This window comes from Neohortaea acidophila (assembly GCF_010093505.1).
Source record: "Neohortaea acidophila strain CBS 113389 unplaced genomic scaffold BDY17scaffold_6, whole genome shotgun sequence".
In the NCBI taxonomy this organism is placed as follows: domain Eukaryota; kingdom Fungi; phylum Ascomycota; class Dothideomycetes; order Mycosphaerellales; family Teratosphaeriaceae; genus Neohortaea; species Neohortaea acidophila.
In genome coordinates, this window is record NW_022985515.1 from 182,244 (window position 1) to 203,077 (window position 20,834).

Here is a 20,834-nt window from a genome sequence, read left to right on the forward strand (position 1 = left end):
GCGCCTTGACACGGTCACCTTACCCCAAAAACCCTGGCCAGCGCGAAAGGCGGCGGTCGTCATTGGTACGGCATTCAGAATGAGAGACTGCCCCTGCCCTTCTTCAGGTTAAGCCATTGCTTAGATATGACCCCCCTCATGTCGATGGCTGAAACTGGCTGTCCTCTTTCAGCCACGTCTTGAAGTCCTTCAAGTCCGGATTCATTGCGCGCAGTTTTGCAATGTCGGCGCCGTAACCAACATCCCCAAACCACTTGAACATGTACCCGAGCTCCTTGACCGCCCAGTGGAGGATGCTAGCCAAGAACCAATAAGTCGTCGGCAAGGTTTGCTTGGTGGTCTCCTCGAAGATGGACTTGAACTGGCTGAAGGTCAACTCATCACCAGCAATCGAGAGCTTCTGGCCGGCGAATTCGTCCGGTTTCGTAAATGCTTGCGCAGCAAAGTACCCGATATCGCTTGTCGCGATGAGTTGCAGCTTTTGATCCTTCTTCAACGACATCTCGAAGCTGGTAGAAAAGACTTTGCCAAAGAAGCCCGGAGCCAGATTCTCGAAGAAAGCAACGGGCCGGAGAACGGTCCATGCCATGGTGGAGTTCTCCGTCGTGGCGAAAAGGTGCTTCTCGATGTTGTGCTTGCTGATGAAGTGAGGGATGTTGGTGGGACTGAGGTCCGAGTTGGCGCCACCGCGATCCACGGAGGAGTAGACAAAGTGCTGCACGTTGTTCTTGATTGCGGCGTCGATCAGTCCGTTGCCCTGCCGCTCCTCTCCATCTGCTGGAGCGCCGAATCCCATGGGCGGAGTCTGTGAGTACTGATAAGTATCGCATTACAGCCATTGATCGGTTGGAATACGCTTACCTGCACGCTGAAGACACCCCAGATGGGTGCGGAGGATACCTTTTTGGCGCTCTCGAAAACGGCGTTGCAATCATTCAAATCCCCAACGACCAGCTTGATGTGAGGTGATTTCTTTGCAAAGCGTTGCGCTGAGGTCGAGTCTGCGTCTCGGGTGAGGGCAAGGATCTCAACGGCAGCGTTTTGTTTGAGCAATGCGTTGACGACAGATCCGCCCTGCTTTCCAGTCGCACCAGTAATAAGGATTGCCTTGGCCATCATGAAAGAGTAAGAAACTGATTATTTTATGTAATTCTTAGCAAGAAAGATTGATGTGACCGTGGATGAGAGGAAAGAGCGATGCATTTATGTACCTGTAGGGAAGGCACAGATCTCGTTCCAAGAACGAAGGCAGCGGCGTGATTGGTCATCGCTTCGGAGCGACATGACGCCGACAATTTCATCAAAGGGAACGGAAAAGGCCCTTTAAAAGATCCGCCGGGGAATGACAAGGCTATCTTGCTATCCTCACCGCGACTCATACACAGATTTATGCTTGGTCAGATGGCGTTGAATACCAGAAGCTTCCGATGAAAACCTGCTCATCGCCTTTTGCGTTTCTTTGTCGCCGGCGACTGCTTCTTCTTCCACTCCTCGACATCCACCCTTGCGTTCTCATCATCCCATTCAATTGCGCAGTATCGCTTGACAGCATCGCGGTCCTTCAGCCATTTGGCTGCAACAGATCCAGCCTTATCCCGGATAGGCTGAACACCTGCCTTCTTCTTCAGACTCGTACCATGATCAGCCCCTTTGATTTCCAGAAGCCATGATCGAGCCGTCATCCGCTCAGTAACCTCCTGCAATAATTGACCATCGCACATTGTGTCCTCGGATCCATACACGAAAAGGACATCGACGGTGTCCGGCAGGTCCGTTAAGATATCTTCCCTCGTCTCAGGTTGTCGCTGATCGCCTCCCTTTCCCCCAGTCAATGGATAGCTGACCAGCACGAGCGCTTTCGGCTTCTCCTCCAGTTCATTCGCAGTCATCACCGCTGCTCGAGCACCCATACTTCGTCCGCCCAACGCCGTAGCACCCTGCGAATGCTCGATAACCGCATGAAACGTCTTGACTCGTGACTTGAGATTCATGGTGCCTTGGAAACTGATCACACTTGATTCCGTGGCCCAGCCAGCGACCCATTCCTGCATCGCCGGGTTGGCGATTCCGCCTCCAGCTCCATGGGTGAAGATCAGCGCAGACTTAGACGGCGAGCCTCGAGCTTCGCACACGATTTCTTTCTCTCCGAAAGGGATTTTAAAGCTGCTCACTCCGTCTTCATTTTTTGTTTCGTCTCCAGTAACGCGAGAGTTGAGGGTGGGATCGCGTAGGCCGCCCAATACTGAGTGCGCAGTGTCATCTGCTTCATTGGCTGGCGCACTGGACGGTTTGTTCTTTTGGCGCTTCTTAGGGGGCATGGCGGCGTGCTTTGGTCGCTGCGCGTTCTCTCGCCCTCAATTGTAGTTGAGACTGGTCATTTATACGCTTGGATATGTTGAAATCAAAGAAGTTAGGTATCTCGCAAGGCCAAGGCAAGGAGAGTGAGGGTCATAGCCAACCGTGGAAGCCGGCCGGAGCGGCGGCGCAAGCCCGTCAGGCAGAGACGCAGCTGCCTGACGTGTGCCACCACGCTGCCTCATTTCCAACTTAGCCGCATGCTGAAACAGAACATTGACGATTCCATTATCACACAAAAAAGCCCACCCAGTCGATACACTTCGGCCATGTGCAGCAGATTTACACATCCGGCGCAGCAATGCCCTTCAAGCGGCTCCAGCGTCGGCACTTCATCGTTCAGCTTTCGCTGCTTCGAGCGAGCTGATGGTTGTGGGCAGCTGATAGATTGGTCTGCGCCGAAATACGCGTTGCAGAGCGAGGGAAACGAGGGCGGCGATGACAGTGACGATGAGGCTTGATGGATATTGCAAGGCAGACATATATAGTCGCGGCTGTCTGATACGAGTACTAGGTAAAACTGCCCACGGTCCATATGTCCAGGCAGCCTCGCCGGCTTCACCCACCCGGTACAACACGAGACAATACCCACCGCATTGAAAAGTCCCCGTGTCCGCTCGGTTGTTGTGCCTCCATGACAATTGCCTGACGTGTCGAAGTTGACTGCTCGGCCCGATCGGTCTACTGGCGTTTCTTTCGTTCGCGCTTCACATCGGCGTCGGCCAGCCGTCCGGTGCCACGCGTGTTCCTCGTACCCGTCTCTCAGGCCTCAGTGTCCCGCATAACCATTCGCAAAAACTGCCAGCGTCCTCGATCGGTCGTCAAGTCTGGACCGCCGTCGCCGTAGACCTCGGGCCGGGGCCCCTTCTTCAACTCGGATGTGTTGACGTAGATTAGTGAGTATTCCGGGGTGTTTGAGCGAGGGAGTAGCTGTTGTTGGGCTTGCCCGTCCCGCTCGATTCGGTAGGCTCGATTTCTCGATTGTAGGTAGAACATCAAATCGGGAAGGTTGCTGACGAACTCCACGAAGAGGTCCCAGTTGGTGGTCAGGTTGTCCCAATGACAAAGGATGGCTAGCCTGTCCCCTCCGTCTCTGATCATTTTCTCCAGTTTCATGGCGAGTGCGGGACAAAAGTCTCCTGCCAGTCCAGGCGGTACTTGAATCGCTTGTTCAGTTCCTGGATCTGATTTTCCGTCCGGGCGAGGAAGAGGTTGGATTTGATGTGTTCGTAGTAGACTCCGCGCGTGCTGATGTCAACTGTCCACCCCATGGCATGCTTCAGTCTCTCAACTGATCCATCTGAACTCTCCTTCAACCCCCCTGGAGTGAGCAGTGCCTTGAGATTCAATGAGGTGGCACGATTGCTGGATCGCTAAACGACGACGATCGATGTCGGTGGCTCTGGTGTTGTAGGCACAAGCAGTTGAGCGGGTATAGTGCTCCCAACATACTTGAATTTCGCTGCGTACGCGGGGAACTTCTTCAGGTGCCAACTGTCTCGGGGCACGTACAGGCCATGGTAATCGATAAGATGTGCCATGAGGATTTTGGGTCTGTGAAAGGACCCACATGCAGGGCACTCTTTGTAGTCGTTGTGCTTGCGATGGCGCCTAAGCTCCCCCGTGTAGTCTTCCTTCAACACGAAGGCGGTCCGCGCTTCATCGTACTCGAGGACATCAACATCGTGGAGCTGTTTGATCCTTTAAGTCAGAATGTAGACCTCGCCGAAGTCGAACTTCAAGATAAAGGTACTGTAGAGCTTGGGTGTTTGTAGAGCGATCGGTGCCTCCCAGAACACTATATGCGCATTCGATGTACGTAGGGTGCACTTCGGCCATTTGGCACTTGGCCGTCTTCACGGCTTTGCTTTTGTATCTCCCTAGGCTACAATCTGAGTCGTCGTTCGTGGAGGTACTCATAATGCGGCATCGCCAGCTCAACCATCTCCCTGACAAGAGGCAGATCGTCACCAAACTCCGTTGCCCACTCGGCTTCTTCTTTCGCCAGGTCTTTATTTTTCGCAGCAAGAGCAGCATTCGGGCCCGCCGAGTTGAGAAGCGTGCTTTGTGAAGCGTAATACATCGGGTGGTGCTTGTCCTTGTCGCCGTCCGTAGGCCACGAAAAGTAAGCTTGATCGGGATCGAGTCCGGCCTTTGAGCATAGATGCCGTACAAATTCCTCGCTCGTCATGAAGTCGTCTGCGTCTACGACGAGAGGTTCAATGCCCTTGGAGAGGAAGTAGTCGTACAACGCTCGACTCCAGATATGGGACGTGACGATCAGGAAGTTCGGGCGGCCTGCGCCGTGTGGGAGCCCCATTTTGTTCAACGTACGCCAAGTAGAAGGGACGACGAGTTTGGGGTGGCGGATGTTCAGGATCGGAACGGTGCCGGGGGTCAGGAGAAGATCGTCTGGGACCATGGAGAAGTTCTCTGGACTGGGGGGCGCGGTTTTGTGGTTGGCGTAGTTGATGTAACGGAGGATTGTTTCAGCTGGCACCGGAAAGAAGGGATGGAAATGGAGCATGAGGATTTGGTCCTACGGCGGGGATTAGAGATGCGTGCAGGTGTGTCTATTGATGACAACGAGCCTTGTGCTGTGCTTCTTGGAGCGCGCCCTTCCACTGCTCCACGCCCTTTTGGTTCTCCCCGTCGTAGAAGGCGCGAGCATCCGGCGCCATGCCGTCTTCGAGGTGTTCGCTTTGCAGCCATTGCAATTGGGTCCATCGGCCAGAGGAGAAAAGATGGTCGACGAATTGCACTGTGGTTTGGTGGGAGAGCATGCGTTCCAGCAGGTGGCCCGCCAATGTTTGTCAGCAACGCTCCTGACGAAAGGCGAACCGTGTGGGTTGCACCTACTGCCGCTCCTCGACTGCCCGCAGAGAAGAATTTGAGCTGGCATGATGATCAGAGTTGAGTGAGAATGTTTGGCGATTCAGTGGATTCGTTGTTGGTCTTTTATGTCTGCATGAGCCAGCGAGATGGTAAGGCGGCAGTCAATGCTGCCTGAATTTGACGTACGCCGACACGCAATCCACCTCGAGCAATAACATTACCGCCAAGACAGTTACGCACTCTGCGACCTCTCAATGAAATGACTCCAGGCAGCATCGATAGCACAAGCAATCAACAGAAAGAACAGTCGTTTCGACAACTTCATAAAGCTACGCTACATCGCATCGAAATCCGGAACCCCTCGCGCGCCAATCTCTACACGCTTCTTGATGGAAGCCTCGCTTTCACCCTTCTTCAGCCTACTGATAATATCCTCTGGATCGACGTCAGTTCCAATGGGGTTCTCCGCAAAGTAGGGGCTGCTCATAAAGGCATTTGCGTCCTCGACCGAGTCGAAATTATCGACCTGCGTCTCCAGCATATTCCGATCGGGATCAAAGTAGTAGAGACTAGTAGTAGGACCGTGATTGACTGTCCAGACGGGCTCGATGCCCTTTTGCTTCCTCTGCCGGTACGCAAGTAGCAGGGCGTGCAGCGTGGGAAAAGTGAAGGCGATATGCTCCAGCCCACTGCTTTTGGGCTGCTTCGGTCCGGTGCCGGGGACGTTGATGAGGGCGATACGATGGTGCTCTTCGTCGTAGGTGATGAATGCGATGAAGTCGTTGGCGTGCACGATCTTGCCGCCTAGGAAGTTCGTGTAGAAGTCGATCATGGGCTGGAAGTTGGCCGTGCGGAGGACGACGTGGGCCAGAGTCGACGGACTGAGGACTTTTTGCGCTGGCGCATCGAAATCGTCAAACGTGCCATTTGTCGTCTTGTCGGACACCATTTTGACTCAGGTTCGAGTAGGTCAGGGTGATGGTTCCACGGTGCATATAGCACATTCTTGAGAGGCATCTTTCGAGCTTACGTACGCGGGGTAGTCTGTGAGATTGGAACATTTGAACTTACGTGAGATCCCACCTCACTTCCTTGGCCACACTTCCATACGACCGTTTCCACGATTTTCCGCTGACATCGACACTCCGAACCCTAGGGCTATGGTCAAATAGACTATTGCGCTCGTCAACACACACTCTTTTGCCATTTCAACGTGAGCACCACACTTTGCCCCACACCGCATCCGGGACAATCCAGGAGGCCTTACCCTATATTATCAAATCACGTCCGGAAAGCTGACTTCCGTTCCGAAGATCATTGACTTGCGCCATACAAACACGATGCATCACAGGAACAGGTTCATCGGAGACGGCCTCGCAGCGATCATTACGCCGGCTATACTTGCAGCTGAACGGCAATCACGAAAATCACCTACCTAAAGCGGTAGCCCCTGCCCAAAGTAGTTAGCCGCCCACTCTTCGCCTTCTCCTTCGAAGATGGGAAGACTACATTTCATGCCTCTGACGTTCAGAGAATGTTTCCTCCATTAAACGGACCGCCGGGCTCATTCTGGGATATATGAACATCGCTTGTGTCGACGAGGTAGGTCGCCAAGATTGCTTGCAAGCAGGACTGCAACTAATGAACTGTTCAGCGCCTCGACGGCATGCGCCTTACGCTACTGCGTGGATCTAGGTAGAAGAGCGAGTAGACGAGATGTCCAAAAGTTCGAACGAGCGGCTCCTATTCATCGAGTGCAATGGAGCGACCGGGCGCCCGAGTCGAACTGTCCGGCCTCTCCTAAGCCGACATGTCATGGGCGGTCACGTCACAACCAACAGCTATCACAGTGGAGAGATCATATTCGAAGATGAGAAGCCTGCCATCAAAGCCCCTTCCGTGTTTGGCGCCGCTCGAAGGACGCGAACGGCTCATCGCAAGGGCAATTCTCCGAAACCTCCAAGAGATGGCGCTGTCGTCAACAAGCAACACCTTCCAATACACACAGCCTTCTTGTTCCAGAGTGGACATGCTGAGGCTTGCGCTCCGCTCATCAAAAGTCTCAACAGCTTCCAACGGCAAGAAGAAGTCGCAAAGTGGTGGTTCTACTGCGGTGACGAGCCCTCGCCGGCTTTTGAGGTGGCGCAGTATCACTGGGCCACGGCAGCCTGGGACATTGCTCGCCAAAGCAACTTTTTCCTCGAAATCTTGAAGCTCTACGCGTGGAGGAAGCGGGCCCAGCTCACGGGCCACGCGGATCACTATGTCGCCCAGCAAGTGTCGTTGATTCGACGGATCAAAGACAGCGTCGACGAACACGGCGAGCACTTGGAGTCCGAGCCTCTTGTGCTAGTTGCTGTCGGTGTCTTAGCATACGTTGCATTGCTTGAAGGCGACATGGAGACCAGCGCGACGCATCTGCATGCCCTGCGAGCTTTCGACCTCGCCCGACACTTTGAACACTCCAAGCAAGGCTGGCTCTACATGGTCTGGGTGGATCTTCGCTTCTCCCTCATTCAGGCGAGGCCGCCTGTGCTCGACCACTTTATTCCGTCAGCTTACAGGCATCAATTACCGCGCCTCTGCAGCGAGGAGGAATTGAAGATGCTGCATGAACGCGCATCTCGGAAGTCGGCTTTGGTTCCTTGCTCCGCACTCTTCGACGAGGTCGAGATGCACTGCGTCTTTCTCAAGCTGCACCACCTCTACCACGCCTGGTCTCCGGCGCAAGAAATGCAGTACCCTCTTTACGGCCTTCTATATGACTTGGAGTATCGGCTTCGCGTCCTCCACGCTGGCATGCGCCAATATGACCGGGAGCTTGCCACCACTACGGACACAGAGGCAGTTCGACTCAACAATTACGCGGAATTGATTCTCCTCGCAATCCAGCTCCACGTCTGGATTATCAGCCGCCACTGGGCACCCGTGTCCAGCCACAGCCGTCAAGCCGTGCTCAATCGAGCCTGCGAATTGATCGCCCAGGCTTCTGCAGAGGACCTCGTCGCGACGTGGAAAGGGGCGGCAGATGTTCGCTCGCTGGTCTGGTGTCTGGCCACTGTCGTTGCTTTCTTCTTGGAGACAAGCGTGGATGGGGCTGTAATTCAGACACTCCAACGCACTCTCGCCTCGGTTGGAGTTTTCACACGCGAGGAGCTCTCGGGATTGCTCAAGGAATGGTTTTGGCATGAGGATTGGCACCCGCGGAAACTCGAGCTCGTGTGGAGCGCGATTGAAGAACCCAATACTCAGAAACCGCGCGCTGGATTCGATCTGTCGCGAAAGCAGAAGACTTCTTTCTACATCGGAGCGGTCGAGTTTTATCAATAATGCAAGTCATAGGAGTTTCCGTTCCGTTCCTACGTTCTACGCTGCCAGTTAGCTAGCTGTTTTAGGCAGGAGCTGCCATTTCAAGTAAGACCACCCAATTCGGGTAACATCAACTTCACCCGTTCGTCGCGCGATCAGGTATGGATACAATGACATAGCACCGGGCGAACTGCGCTGATCTAAGCGTATTCAAAGCCGACTACGTTGTTCGAACTTCCGTCGCTTAAGATGAGAACTTGTCGATCACTCTCGCGGAACGCAGATTTGCCTGTCCCCCGAAGATCTCCAGTGAAACCGTAGGGTGATATCGTGTTGGATTGACGTCAAGGAGGAGAGGCGTAGGCAGAGACGTGCGTGTGGATTGGCGGAATGGGTCGGAATAGCCTTCGAACTGCGGTGAACAGAAAGGCGTCGTAACGAGGGGCGCGGCATATATAAACCGGGTCGAAGTGGCAAGTTGGAGGAAGAATATTCACCAAAGACAGCCTCGACTCCCTCTTCTCCACAACAATCATTCAAAACACCCTCTTCACGATGCCTTCTGTCATTAAGTACCTGGCCCTCGTCGGCCTCGCCAGCGCCTACAACGGCTTCATCTGCTCCTGCAACGACGAAAACGGCAACAACATCGAAGCGACCGGCGACACCTGCGTCAACTTCTCGCAGCAGGGCGGGTACATCGACAAGAACAACAACTGCGACCTGCCCGACGGCCCGCCGATCCAACAGCAATTCCTCAAGTTCTGCCAGAGCGACGGCAAAGGCGGCGCCTGCGTCGGCGAGGGCAAATACGCCGACGATTCGCAGAGCCTAGCGCCCCCGGCGAACAAGCGCGGCAGCGTCTCCAAACCGTTCAACTCGCGCATCCTCGGCCGTGGAGCTAGCCCTCCGGGTGCGTGTCCACCTATCGGGCCGTGTTCGTCGACCGGCGACCCTTACACGGTCCGTTTTGAGCACGGGGACAGTTCGTGTGGTGGAGCCGAAGCCTATTTTGCGCCCACGGACGGCGATCTGCTCACCACGTCGTCGGGATGTTCCTTTGATCCGGGCCCATACGATGGCTACGTGTACCTCGGCGGAGGGACGTGCGGTGGAGTCGGGCATGGACTCCTGCAGACTATGCAGTTTTACGACTCCGACCAGAATCCGATCGGTCAATACGACTTCACCATTGGCACTAAGGGGAGCTGCTTCTCTATGGGGGCTGCCGCGTACTATTCGTGGTCTGTGAACAACGGTTCAGAGTAGTAGGACGGACATGCGATCGCGGTGACGGTTCGGATTCGATGAGGTGCCGAAGTCTTGCCTTGTAGATAGATGTTAGTATTGCCGCAATGACACAGTTGTTTGTCTCTGCATTCCATTGCCAATACCGACCAACAGCTAAGTGATCATTGAATCACTTTCGGCCTCGCAGCAACTGTCTAAAGGGAGTCGGCGTGACTTACTCCTCAGAGAAAGGTGGAAAGATCAGAAGACCAGGCTGCGGGTTGAGATAAAGTTATCTTGTCCCCGCGCTTGACGCCACAGCCGGACAAGCCCGGAAGAAGGAACGTACAGACGCCGAGCCAGGAGCACCATAGCTCTACGTTCCACCAAAACGCATGCAGTGCAAGATGCAGCGCCGATAAAGACCAATAGCAAGCCTAGCTAAATGACAATGCTCACAACTCCGCAGCCCACAACGAGACGCATTCCCTCGTCAAGCAGCCGTCGGCCTCACAACCATGACTTCTCTCTCCGTCTCCTCCCTTCCATCCGGCCAGCGGCGCGTGACAACGTGAATGCGCCTCTCCCAAGCGCTTGACGTGATCTCAATCGAGGCCCCCGCTTGCGGACTCGTGTCGTCCTGGCGTGAGGCTCCAGTTGTAGAACCAGTCTGTCTGGCCTGCGTGGCGTAGGTGCGTTTCGACTTCTGCTCGTATCGCGACTCGTCCACTTGCCGGTATGTTTCCCGTGTCCTGCTGCGAGGCTCTCTGCGCGAAGCACTGGACACCGATGGGGCATCGCTTTGATTCAGTCGCTCGAGGTTGTTCTCCGTAAGCGGCGCGCCAGATCCAGAGCCAGTCTGCGAGGAAGCACCAGACGTGCGAGAGCGGGACTGCTTCACTTCCCCGGAATAGTCGTATCGGGTCACGCGGGTGGCATTGTTGTAACGGCGCGAAGTGCTGGCGGAAGTGTCATGGCGTGAAGAGCGGGGCGCGCGCGAGATACTGTCAGATGGAGCGAGGGATGGAGCGGCGGCGAAATGGACGTTGTGTTTGTCTTGCAGAGTGGAAGTTGAAGTGCCGGAGACCGAGGAGCCGGCGGGTGGAGCGCGAGTGCGCGGTCTTTGAGAGGAGTATTTTGACCGGCGCTCGGATGTATACATCTTCCTTCACAGTAAGTGGATTCTCCTGGTCCAGTTCTGATGAAAATTTTGCGATGCGATGTCAAGTACTCTTCGCACTTATCAATTCACGCCCGCCGTCCCCTGGGGCGTCATACTGCATAGCAAAGGGCGCAAAGCAAACCACGCTCGCTGCAGACAAGCGGTCTAGTTTGCCTGCGGGATTCGCAGGAAGACGGGCCACGTCGCAAGTCGCACCCGCTGGCCTAGCAGAATTCCCCGATGCCGATTGGACTGATCGAATGCACGATGAGACTTGGGCTGCAGGTGGCCGTTGGAGTTAATCACGCGGGAGAGATTGATTCCGCGAGGGCGAAGAGCGGAATGGATGCTGGGTGCGGATTTGACCGCAGAGGTATTGTTTTGAACAAGATATGTCGTGTAATGCAGACTTGGAGACGTTTCACCGGAAAGCTTGTGTGACAGGCGGCTGGCAATGCTTGTCCATTGTGTCGGCAGTGGATGCAGGATGGAGGAAAGGTTTGACGGGGCGCATGCACGCCGCTCCCGATCGAGCAAGGTGTGCGCGTGCTGCGAGATGACATCGGCTGGTCGGGTGCAGCGGCAAACCGCATCTTTCGACGCCATCATCACACGTTGCACGAGATACAGAGACACTGACAGCATAGTGCCAATGACAACCCAGGAGTGTACGCCATATCCTCGCACTTCAGCGCTCAGACAGAGCACCCAGTAATATCTCCGCCTCAGGAAATCAAACCAATAGGTCACGTTGGCTTCCTTAAGCTGATCAAGCGCCGTGCATGCGCGGTTCATTCGCGTTCATTCACCTGCTGGGATGATTGCGATGAGTGATTGTGCACATGCAGCTTCTTCCCGTTGGAGCAAGCCAGGCAACTTGCGGACATTGTCGCACATGGCGAACACGTATTACACCACGCCATCGATCGGAGATTTCTATTGTAAGATCAGTACCCTTGTCTATGACACACCTCATCTAAGCTGTAGCGACGTCGAAGCCCGTCCATCCAGCAATGGCGTCTTTCATGCGCTGCTCGTAAGTATTGATCCCGCCGACGTAGATCATGTTCTGGCGTGCTTTCCCGGGAATATTCGCCCCGTTCCACCAGCTATCGGTGTACGGAATGAGCGTGTACTTGCTCATAGTATCAATCTCCTGTTTCCAAGCCTCCTCCGCGGCATGCTGAGGCTCGATGGTCTTCCCATTCTCCGCTTGCAATTTGGCGATGATAGCAGCGACGGTCTCCACCTGCGCCTCGATGATTGTGGGCCCGTTGGAGAGCGCGGTGGGTGCGTGCGGGGTGTATGCCATGAAGAGATTGGGAAAGCCGGCCATCATGATGCCCAGGTAGGTGGAGATGCCGTTTTCCTTCCAGGATTGCGCCAGCTCGGTGCCGTTTTTGTCCTTCAGGCCCATGGCGGTGAGGGAGCCGCTGTAGCTGTCAAATCCGGTGGCGAGTGCGACTGCATCCACGTCGTACTCCGTACCGTCGTCCATGAGCAGACCTTTCTCGGTGAAGGACTTTAGCGGCGCTTTGCCGAGTTCGTGGATGGAGACGTTGGGTTGGTTCAGGACTTCGTAGTAATCTTGCTCGAGAGGCGTTCTCTTCGTGCCGAAATAGTAGGGGGCGATTTCGGGGGCCATGATCTTTTGCTTGGCGGGATCGGTGAGTCGTTCGCACACTTTGCGTCGCCAGAAGTCGTAGACAACCTGGTGATATTAGAACGAGCATAGGGCGTCGGAAAATGGCAGGAGCTCACTTTGTTTGCATCTTTGTCGAGAGCGACGTTGTTGTAATTGGAGATTGCGAAGTTGAACCCTCCCCTGCGCCAGAGATCTTCAAATAGGGCTTCCCTCTCCTCCGTAGAGACGTCGCCCACACCGACTTCTTGTCGAGCCGAGGGAAAGCCCGCCGCGGAGTCCCGCCCAGCCTTGAACATGGCAGGGTAGAAAGCTTTGAGCGTATGCTGCTCCTCTTCCGTCCACGTACGCTGCTTCATGGCCAGGCAGTAGCTCGGGCGGCGCAGGAACACCGTCAGCTCATCCGCTTCCTTGCCGAGTTCTTGCGTAATCTGCACGGCCGTTGCACCGGCGCCGATGATGGCGACTTTCTTGCCTTTGGCGCTGAAGTCTTCTGGCCATGCACTGGAATGGTGAATCTCACCCTTGTAATTCTCCAAGCCGGGGAAGTCCGGAGTATATGTACGATGAAGCAAACCAGAGGTCAACATGAGATATTTAGCTTGGGCGATATGTCCAGCGGTAGTTTTGATCGTCCAGAGGTTAGCCTGTTGATCCCAAGAAGCGTCAACGACCCTCGCATTGAAAAAAGTGTCCTTCCTGAGATCCAGCGTCTTGTCGATATGGGCCATGTACTGTCTCAGTTCCTTGTGGTCCGAAAAGCGCTGGTTGAAGTGCCAATGCCGATACACTTCGGGGATATTGAGCTGGTAGAACGGCGCCTCGGAGTCAACGCGAGCACCGGGATAACGATTCCAGTACCTGCATAGATGAGTGACAGGCTAGCAGTCAGCACTCTGAAAGATGAACATACCACACGCCACCGAAATCCCCTCCCGATTCAAAGCACTTGACCTTCAGACCGAGCTGTCGGAAGCGGTGAATCGCAGTGATGCCACTGAAGCCCGCGCCGACTATCAGGCAATCGCACTGAATGACATCGTTTGGCACGTTGGCGTTGGCATCGCTCCTGGGCTCGTGGACCGCGCCGTTGGCCCCATTTGGAGCGGTGTCGGCGCTGATTAGCACTTCGCCGTTCAGGACTTCTTTCGTGTTGCTAGGTGCGGTGTTAGCTGATGGCACGGGTTCCATCTTGACTGCAGTTGCTGTGGTTTACTGGCGATGGATGTTGGAAAGGAAGGATGGAGATGATGCTGACTGCCTTCTACTGCTGACAGGACACAGGCACAGGGTGGATCTCGGCTGGTGGGGGTGGGTTGCCGAGGCTGCTGCCTCAGCCCTGCCGCTCGAGCGCTCTTCTTTCGTGACGATAGTCTATTGACGAGGAGAGACGTGTAGAAGCAAAGCATCACGCAGTTCTGAATCATTCATCGTAGGTGTAAAACCAGAGCATCGACTGCCATCACATGCGAAGAGCAGCACGACTTCAAACAATCTGCTTCGTCTTGCCCGTCTCAACCTCATAAACCCATCCACTAATCGCAGAGTCCTTGACCACCGCTCCATTACTCTTCAACCACTCCACATCATCCCTCACGCCCTGCTCCACATCGGGGAAAGGCTGGAAGTCATACGTGCCGCTCAGCACGCCCACGCCCTGGTTCTCCGCCACGACCTTGAGTGCATCGGTGTTGGTGAAGGTCACCATTCCGCAGCCGGTATGCTTGACGAGGATGATCTCGCGCGTGCCGAGGAGGTGCTGGCTGATGAGGATGCTGCGGAGGGCATCTTTGGCGTTGCCGCCGGCGTTGCGGATGACGTGAGCATCGCCGAGCTCGATGCCGAAGGCGGCGGCGGGGTCGATGCGGGCGTCCATGCAGGTCACGACGAGGTATTTCTTTGCGGGAGGGAGAGCGAGGCTGCCTTTATTGAAGGAGGAGGCATACTTCTCCGAGGAGGAGGTCAGGTTTTGAACATTTTGGGTGGCCATTTTGGAGATTGGAGAGCAGAGCCTTGCGGTGGGAGTTTGTTGGACGAAGGAAGAAAGTAGTTTGGAGGTATTTGGAGCTGGCCGATTTCCTCCGTGATGGTTGACAGTGACTTTGTAGGTCAGGTTGGTTCGCACGCCATGAGCCGTCATATAATAACTTTTGGAGGGGTTGGCGGTGTCAACAGTGGGGTCTAGCACGCCATCCGTAGCTCTAGAAAGCTAATGCAGGTACAATTGATTCGAACCCCTCTCTCCAGCCATTCATGCTGGCAGCGGGTGGCCGGATGGTGGCAGTTGCTGAGACCCAGGCGGGATGTGTGTCTGTCTGTTGGGGAAGGCAGTCGACTGCAGGGGATTCGCCGTCTCTGTGGGCCATGTTCCTCGAGCTCAACCTGGCCTTGCTCCCTTTTTCGGAGCCAAGTTGGACCGAATGCGGGATCGAGGTGTTCCGTGTTGTCCAGATGGGAGATTCGTTCTCAATCGCATGCCTGCGGTAGCTTCGATATCCGAGCTGCAGTACGCGTCCTGGGGATTCGTTGTCTGCATGACGGCATTGTCTGGCGAGTAGCCTTTTGGGCGAGAAGTGCGGATGGTTATGTTCGTGACCGAACAGAACGGAAGGAGAGAAACAATGAGATGAAGTCGTACTCATAAAACTTGCCGTGTCCATCAAGGTCGGGATGGCCCACACCGCGAGAAGGCTCGAGATCCGCCAGGCGCGTGTCAGGCTCTAAGTCGGTCATGATGCCAAAATGGTCCGGAATGATACGATTGAAAGATATGAGCAGCCTGCAAAGAGCAGACGACTTCTGCTAGCTCGGCATTCGACCGGCAGAAAGATTGGCGACGACAGCAGAGCGCAGGAGGTGGAGGAGCACGACGAGAGGGAAGGCGCGTGACACGACTTTTGACCACAAAGCTTCTCCTCACCTCAGCAGCTCCAAGAACTGACTCCGATACCGCACATCAGCCATTGACAACAACCGGATCAGCTCGGGCCATTTCAAGGTGGGAGTGCAGGGAGGCCTCGTATCTGACATGAAAACACCTAGCGGAACCTGCTGTTGAACTTCACCAACGCAACATGACAAGCGGCAAGAAACTCCAAGTGGTCGCATTAGACGACTGGGTGCCGCCGCCGACATTCGCCTTCGATCACGAGTTTGTGCAACACAAGTTCACCCCTCCGGACAAAGTGCTCGAGAGGATTCAAGATGCAACTGTCGTCATCATCTCGGGCACTCTGATAGCGCCTTCAGACATCGAAAAAGCCTCGCGTCTACAGCTCATCTCTGCCAATGGCACGGGGACGGATCACGTTCCGAAGGATGCAATTCGACAAAAGGGCATTTCGTTGTGTCGTGTACCCGCTCAGAATACCGAGAGCGTGAGCGAGCATGCTCTCGCCATGTACTATGGTCTTCGGCGGCGGCTGGTGGACTTGCACTACCTGGCCATGGACGGCGAGTCCTGGAAAGCAAGCAAGGGCAATCTGGTTCCATCGCATTACAACCACGCCGGTCCACGGATAAACGCCGAGGAGACGGTGGTCATTATCGGATACGGAGCAATAGGTGAGTCAAGGCAACGTCCGACACCGCTTACATCTCTGATCGAATACAGGCAAGAACTTCGAAAAGATGGCACGAGCACTGGGCATGCGCGTCCTAATCGCCGAGCGGAAAGGCAGCAAGGAAATACGACAAGGCCGAACGTCATTCGAAGACGCTATCAAAACCGGGACAGTCTTCATGCTCGCGACACCTCTGGACGCAACGACCAAGGACGTGCTGAGCGAGGCCGAGTTCGAAGCCATGCAACCGTCGGCGTTTGTCATCAACGTTGGCAGAGGAGGGACGATCAACGAACCCGCACTGATCAAAGCGTTGAAAGGCGGCCAGATCGCTGGAGCAGCGACTGATGTCTTCGAGAAGGAGCCCGCGACCAAAGAGAACTGTCCACTGCTGGACCCTGCGATTCCAAATCTGTTGCTCTCCCCTCATGCGGCCTGGTATTCTGATTGCACACTCAAGAACACCGCTGCCATCGTCAAGGCGAATATTGAGGGCTTCGTCGCTGGGAAGCCGCAGAACCTCGTCATAACCGAAGGGCGGGACGTCTGACGCAAGCACGAGGGTCGTTATGTCGACGCAGATGTACAAAACATAGAGGTAGAACCGGAAACAGACGTGTTGACGAATATTGACAACATTTCTTCGTACAGGACATTGCATCATGCTATAGCTGTTTCATCCCACAAAAAGCAGGCGACATCATCGCCCGTGCTCCAACCAGCGCCATCGCTAAAACGCAAGACAAATGCAGCAAAAGCGAAATCATAGCTCGAGAGCTCTAAACGGACTCCAAACAGGCATCTCATCCAGCGCCTTCGGGCCCCTGACCTCCGCCATCAGCACTCTGATCTCTAACCCCGGAATCTCCGACTCATCCACAGCCTTCCCCTGCTGCATCTTGACTCTCCACCGCAGTGTGCTCCTCAAATACCGCACGACATCCTCTTCCTCCAAGCTAGCCAGCCTGCCATCCTTCACCGCTCTCCTCAGACCCGGAGTGAGAGAAGTGCCTGCGCTGGATAGAAGTGTGCCATCCCCTTTCTTCCCCGGCCCGGTGAAGAAGCTGTGCGAAGCGATGACTGCCTCGCTCTCGTGCCACGAACACACCTCGTCGTCTCGCACTTCTTGGTCGAAGAAGAAGACTGTGAATGAGCCCTCGGCGCCCATTGAGTCGGCGCGGATGTTGATGATGTATTCTTGCCGCGTTTCGCTCTTTTGTTGGTGAGGTTTCTTGCGGGAGTGATCTTCCTTATGGCTCGGCTGGGTCTTCTTGTGGCTCGAATGGTCCTCCTTCTGATGACTTGGATGGCCCTCCTTATGGCTCGGCTGGGTCTTCTTGTGGCTCGGCTGAGTCTTCTTGTGGCTCGAATGGTCCTCTTTATGGCTCGAATGATCCTTCTCGTGGCTCGACTGATTCCTACCATGACTCGGATGGTCCTTCTCGTGACTCAAAGAAGGCGGCGAAGCAGACATCCCCATCGAAGCCGCCCTCGTATCCGTCAAATTGTCATCCCCATAAAGCGTATTGATAATCACCGCAGCCGACTGACCCATCTCCAAATCAGCATACACATAATTGAAAATCGTCGTATTGCGCACAGCATCCGGGCTCCAAAAGCCGCCCTTCCCATTCGACCGGAAAGGCGTCAAAGCCGACTCGGCATTCTCCACCGTCCCGCTGGTGTACGTGTACGTGGACCCGACCTCCGTCCACGCCGTCATGAAGTCCTCCGGGTTCGCGAGCTGCCAGAGCGCGTACGCGTGGTCGACGGCGGCGTGGTGCAGGAAGAAGATGGGATCGAAGGCCGCGGTCGGGATGTAGGCCATGTCGCCGCCGGTGCGGACGTGCACGCGGTCGTGCAGCATTTCGATGCTGTTGGGGTTGTCGCGCGCCTTGTAGAGGGATTGGGTGGCGAAGTTGTTGAAGCCTTGGGCAGAGGTGAGGAGGGCGTAGAGGTCTGTGCGGAGCGATTCGCGCGTTGCGAGGGTGAAGGTCGGGTTACGGATTGTGACGTCGGAGTCCGGGGTGAAGGCGGTCTTCATAAAGGTGTGGTTGGCGGAGCCGAAGGAGTAGGAGTGCAGGGGGTTGTGGATGGTTGCTTGGCCCGAGGGGGTGGTGACGGTGACGGTCTCGTCGGTGAACATTTGCGGGAAAGGGTTTTGGCCTGCTCCGGGGAGGAGTGCCCAGTCCCAGAAGGGCATGCGGAGGGAAGTCGCTGCTTGCAGATATCTGGATCGGGCGTCGCCGCTGAATTGATTCGCTACGGCGAGGGCGTTGAGTTGGAGCGATTGCTCGAACAGCGCAACGTACGACCGATGCCAGTTTGGGAAGAGCGTCGACGAGTGCGTGCAGTAGCCCGTCGTCGGACATCCCGGACATTGACCGACGCCAGCGTACGGTATATACGGCACGCCGTGAATGCCGCCAATCTGATACCAGGACAGCTCGCTCGACGGATCCATCTGTTGAAAAGACTGGAGTGCCAAGAGGAAGATGTTCCATTGGTCTTCATTTTGCTGTAATTGGAAGATCTCGTATCGCGGTTGTATACCTCCTTGAGTCGCGCCGGTGACAAACGTGAGTGAAGTGTTCGCTTGTCGCGGAAGCATGGGATGTGCGACGACGCTCGATGCGCCGAGCAGCGCGACAGCGACGTATCGCAGAAGCTCGAACATTGTGGATGAATCGGACAATGGGGAAGGAATGTGGAAAAGAGAGAATGGAAAGGAATGCGAGATGCCGGTGTTTTCTCAAGCCTTTCGGAGGTTTAAGGCGTAGTGGCTGAACAAGGCTGCGAGGGGCTGGGTGCCTGCCACGCACCCACCGTAAGCGCCACCGGGTCGACCGGTCGGTGAACAATAGACGAGATGCAGACGTGGTAAGGTATATACTAACTGCATGTACACTCTAAATGGGTGATCTCTGTACTTTTGTGCTCCACCATATTGTCGAGTGGCGAAAAGACATCGAGACGAGCAAGCCGGATGGGCGCGCGCGAGAATATTACAGCGCAAGCTATCTGCCACGTGCCTCGCAATGATTCCACCCAGTCCACCCTAGAGAACAGCCAATATCAGAGCAGGATCTTCCGTAACAGCGCATATAGAACAACAGTTTCGCAAGGCTGTCAAAGCGCCCTCACCGCCGTGAAAAGTGCAGATGTACAGCGACTCAAAAGCGGCTTAGCGCGCTCCCGCCCGCCATCTCCAGCCTTGCGTGGGGAAAAAGGTGGGGCGGGTTTGTTTACCTAAGCGACCTCTGCTACGGCGAACACGAAAGCGGCGAGGATTTCCAACGACATCAAACTCCTTGCACTCGGTAAACATGTGCCGTCAGCCGAACTGCTCGTCTGCAAGCGATGATGGCTGCCTCGCGATCGGAATCACGGAATGATGACATTTGAATCGGAATCGCGGCATGATAATGGTGGTGGTCGGGATGCTTTGCCTCCGGGGTTGGATGCCATTGCGAAGACGGGAAAGATGAGGTATTGTTTGCAAAAGCATCGATCACAGAGATTGAGCTCACTCGAGCAAAGAATACCTCTTCTCCAGAGCCCCATACACCCATTGTGGCCTTGTAATCCCCACATCCTCATCCCAAGACCGCATCATTAAATCCCACGCATTCTCCTTCTCATCATCAACAGCAGGAACAGCGAAAAAGTCGACAGCAAAACTAGCCATGTAAAACGAGAAAAAGAGCGCCGCCAGCCACTCAACCACGACGGAAGTGCGATACATGCGCTGGTACATCGTGACCGAGCCGAGGATGACGAACAGCAGCTCGACGGCGATGAAGAAGAGTTTGATGCGCAGGGACCAATGGAGGATTCGGCGAGTAGGGAAGGTGTTGCAGAGGTGCTTGCGTTCCGCGCAGAGGAGGGCTGCAGCGAGGATGTAGCCGAGTCTGTAGAGGACTGAATCAGCAGTGATAAGAAACATGGGCGGGGCGGCCGACGTACGCGAATGTAGCGACGAGAGTGTAATGAACGACAGCATGTCGACGCACGCAAAAGATGGTGAAAAGGACCAGGGCGCAAGTAGCTGTGGCCGTCAAAACCGCCGCGGCGACCCAACAGACAGAAGACCACTTGGTTGCAGAGTGGAGCAGTTTACCCTTGTGTCTCAACCATCTTTCGCTAATGAAGGTGATGGAGAAGAAGATGGCGGTGATTGTAGCACCAGAGATAAAGAGCGGATGGCCCCAGTCAGAAGCCCCGGCGTTGGAGATGTAGGAGAGGTGCTGGCTCGGCCACATCTCGGGGTAGTGGGGTGAGCCTTTGACGATCCATTCGATGAGTATGGCCAAAAGGGTTACTGTTGCATTGTTAGAACGTTCCAACGATTGAGAGAGAGGTGGAAGCAAGTCTCACCCAACCAAGCGAGTCCGGCGAGGATTGGGAATACCCAGCATGGTGTTCCAAACAGCTTCGGCGAAGCTGGTAGTCGCATTATGTGTAGAGCTGCGAGCAGATCTCCTCTCAGCTCGGCTGATGTAGCTGATCCAGTTGAAACATTAGGATTTTGCTGTGTAGTGCACAGCTATTCGAAGACGGCGCAGTGAACGAGCGTGAGCGTCTCCCGCAGGAGGTCAAGGGAAAGGACGGAAAGAGTGAATTACGAGATCAAACGAACGACAGATGACAGCAAGAGAACAAGAGAGGTCCAACAAGAGACAGAGAAAAGAAGAGCAAACATATGTGCTTCCCTCGTCGACCCCAACCAAACCTCACC

General features: G+C 55.1%; 14 protein-coding genes across 14 annotated transcripts; 3 read left to right on the top strand and 11 right to left on the bottom strand.

The window, feature by feature from the left end:
- Positions 1-136: 136 nt before the first annotated feature.
- On the bottom strand, positions 137-1,116 carry BDY17DRAFT_251444 (uncharacterized protein; the record flags this gene model as incomplete). Its single annotated transcript, XM_033731172.1, has 2 exons — positions 137-774; positions 834-1,116. The coding sequence occupies 2 exons, from the start codon at positions 1,114-1,116 to the stop codon at positions 137-139; spliced, it is 921 nt and encodes a 306-aa protein (XP_033588864.1).
- A 202-nt stretch (positions 1,117-1,318) lies between these two features.
- Positions 1,319-2,420, bottom strand: BDY17DRAFT_298287 (uncharacterized protein). Its single transcript, XM_033733719.1, has one exon. The coding sequence runs from the start codon at positions 2,316-2,318 to the stop codon at positions 1,440-1,442; it is 879 nt and encodes a 292-aa protein (XP_033588865.1). The 5' UTR covers positions 2,319-2,420; the 3' UTR covers positions 1,319-1,439.
- Positions 2,421-3,117: 697 nt separating this feature from the next.
- Positions 3,118-3,471, bottom strand: BDY17DRAFT_310816 (uncharacterized protein; the record flags this gene model as incomplete). The annotated part of the gene is made up of 1 exon (XM_033735480.1): positions 3,118-3,471. The coding sequence occupies one exon, from the start codon at positions 3,469-3,471 to the stop codon at positions 3,118-3,120; it is 354 nt and encodes a 117-aa protein (XP_033588866.1).
- A 566-nt stretch (positions 3,472-4,037) lies between these two features.
- Positions 4,038-5,331, bottom strand: BDY17DRAFT_157724 (uncharacterized protein). The gene is made up of 3 exons (XM_033729674.1): positions 4,947-5,331; positions 4,109-4,894; positions 4,038-4,046 (listed from the first exon to the last, which is right to left on the bottom strand). The coding sequence occupies exons 1-2, from the start codon at positions 5,136-5,138 to the stop codon at positions 4,241-4,243; spliced, it is 846 nt and encodes a 281-aa protein (XP_033588867.1). The 5' UTR covers positions 5,139-5,331; the 3' UTR covers positions 4,038-4,046; positions 4,109-4,240.
- A 193-nt stretch (positions 5,332-5,524) lies between these two features.
- Positions 5,525-6,139, bottom strand: BDY17DRAFT_251694 (glyoxalase bleomycin resistance protein dioxygenase; the record flags this gene model as incomplete). The annotated part of the gene is made up of 1 exon (XM_033731194.1): positions 5,525-6,139. One exon carries the CDS (start codon positions 6,137-6,139, stop codon positions 5,525-5,527), a length of 615 nt encoding a protein of 204 aa, XP_033588868.1.
- Positions 6,140-6,497: 358 nt separating this feature from the next.
- Positions 6,498-8,702, top strand: BDY17DRAFT_157749 (uncharacterized protein). Its single transcript, XM_033729675.1, has 2 exons — positions 6,498-6,792; positions 6,845-8,702. The coding sequence occupies exon 2, from the start codon at positions 6,907-6,909 to the stop codon at positions 8,518-8,520; it is 1,614 nt and encodes a 537-aa protein (XP_033588869.1). The 5' UTR covers positions 6,498-6,792; positions 6,845-6,906; the 3' UTR covers positions 8,521-8,702.
- Positions 8,703-8,994: 292 nt separating this feature from the next.
- BDY17DRAFT_346407 (uncharacterized protein) lies at positions 8,995-9,768 on the top strand (the record flags this gene model as incomplete). The annotated part of the gene is made up of 1 exon (XM_033738101.1): positions 8,995-9,768. The coding sequence occupies exon 1, from the start codon at positions 9,055-9,057 to the stop codon at positions 9,766-9,768; it is 714 nt and encodes a 237-aa protein (XP_033588870.1). The 5' UTR covers positions 8,995-9,054.
- A 192-nt stretch (positions 9,769-9,960) lies between these two features.
- BDY17DRAFT_157876 (uncharacterized protein) lies at positions 9,961-11,042 on the bottom strand. The gene has a single exon (XM_033729677.1). It carries the CDS (start codon positions 10,889-10,891, stop codon positions 10,223-10,225), a length of 669 nt encoding a protein of 222 aa, XP_033588871.1. The 5' UTR covers positions 10,892-11,042; the 3' UTR covers positions 9,961-10,222.
- On the bottom strand, positions 10,974-11,776 carry BDY17DRAFT_157814 (uncharacterized protein). Its single transcript, XM_033729676.1, has one exon. The coding sequence runs from the start codon at positions 11,684-11,686 to the stop codon at positions 11,057-11,059; it is 630 nt and encodes a 209-aa protein (XP_033588872.1). The 5' UTR covers positions 11,687-11,776; the 3' UTR covers positions 10,974-11,056.
- Positions 11,777-11,867: 91 nt separating this feature from the next.
- Positions 11,868-13,724, bottom strand: BDY17DRAFT_251636 (uncharacterized protein; the record flags this gene model as incomplete). The annotated part of the gene is made up of 3 exons (XM_033731190.1): positions 11,868-12,602; positions 12,653-13,394; positions 13,447-13,724. 3 exons carry the CDS (start codon positions 13,722-13,724, stop codon positions 11,868-11,870), a joined length of 1,755 nt encoding a protein of 584 aa, XP_033588873.1.
- Positions 13,725-14,019: 295 nt separating this feature from the next.
- Positions 14,020-14,523, bottom strand: BDY17DRAFT_324596 (carbonic anhydrase; the record flags this gene model as incomplete). The annotated part of the gene is made up of 1 exon (XM_033737221.1): positions 14,020-14,523. One exon carries the CDS (start codon positions 14,521-14,523, stop codon positions 14,020-14,022), a length of 504 nt encoding a protein of 167 aa, XP_033588874.1.
- Positions 14,524-15,607: 1,084 nt separating this feature from the next.
- On the top strand, positions 15,608-16,646 carry BDY17DRAFT_251738 (uncharacterized protein; the record flags this gene model as incomplete). The annotated part of the gene is made up of 2 exons (XM_033731199.1): positions 15,608-16,097; positions 16,147-16,646. The coding sequence occupies 2 exons, from the start codon at positions 15,608-15,610 to the stop codon at positions 16,644-16,646; spliced, it is 990 nt and encodes a 329-aa protein (XP_033588875.1).
- Positions 16,647-16,859: 213 nt separating this feature from the next.
- Positions 16,860-18,707, bottom strand: BDY17DRAFT_252127 (uncharacterized protein; the record flags this gene model as incomplete). The annotated part of the gene is made up of 2 exons (XM_033731224.1): positions 16,860-17,373; positions 17,569-18,707. 2 exons carry the CDS (start codon positions 18,705-18,707, stop codon positions 16,860-16,862), a joined length of 1,653 nt encoding a protein of 550 aa, XP_033588876.1.
- An 849-nt stretch (positions 18,708-19,556) lies between these two features.
- Positions 19,557-20,646, bottom strand: BDY17DRAFT_157903 (Frag1/DRAM/Sfk1 family-domain-containing protein). The gene is made up of 3 exons (XM_033729678.1): positions 20,474-20,646; positions 20,063-20,417; positions 19,557-20,007 (listed from the first exon to the last, which is right to left on the bottom strand). The coding sequence occupies exons 1-3, from the start codon at positions 20,550-20,552 to the stop codon at positions 19,623-19,625; spliced, it is 819 nt and encodes a 272-aa protein (XP_033588877.1). The 5' UTR covers positions 20,553-20,646; the 3' UTR covers positions 19,557-19,622.
- Between the last annotated feature and the right edge of the window lie 188 nt (positions 20,647-20,834).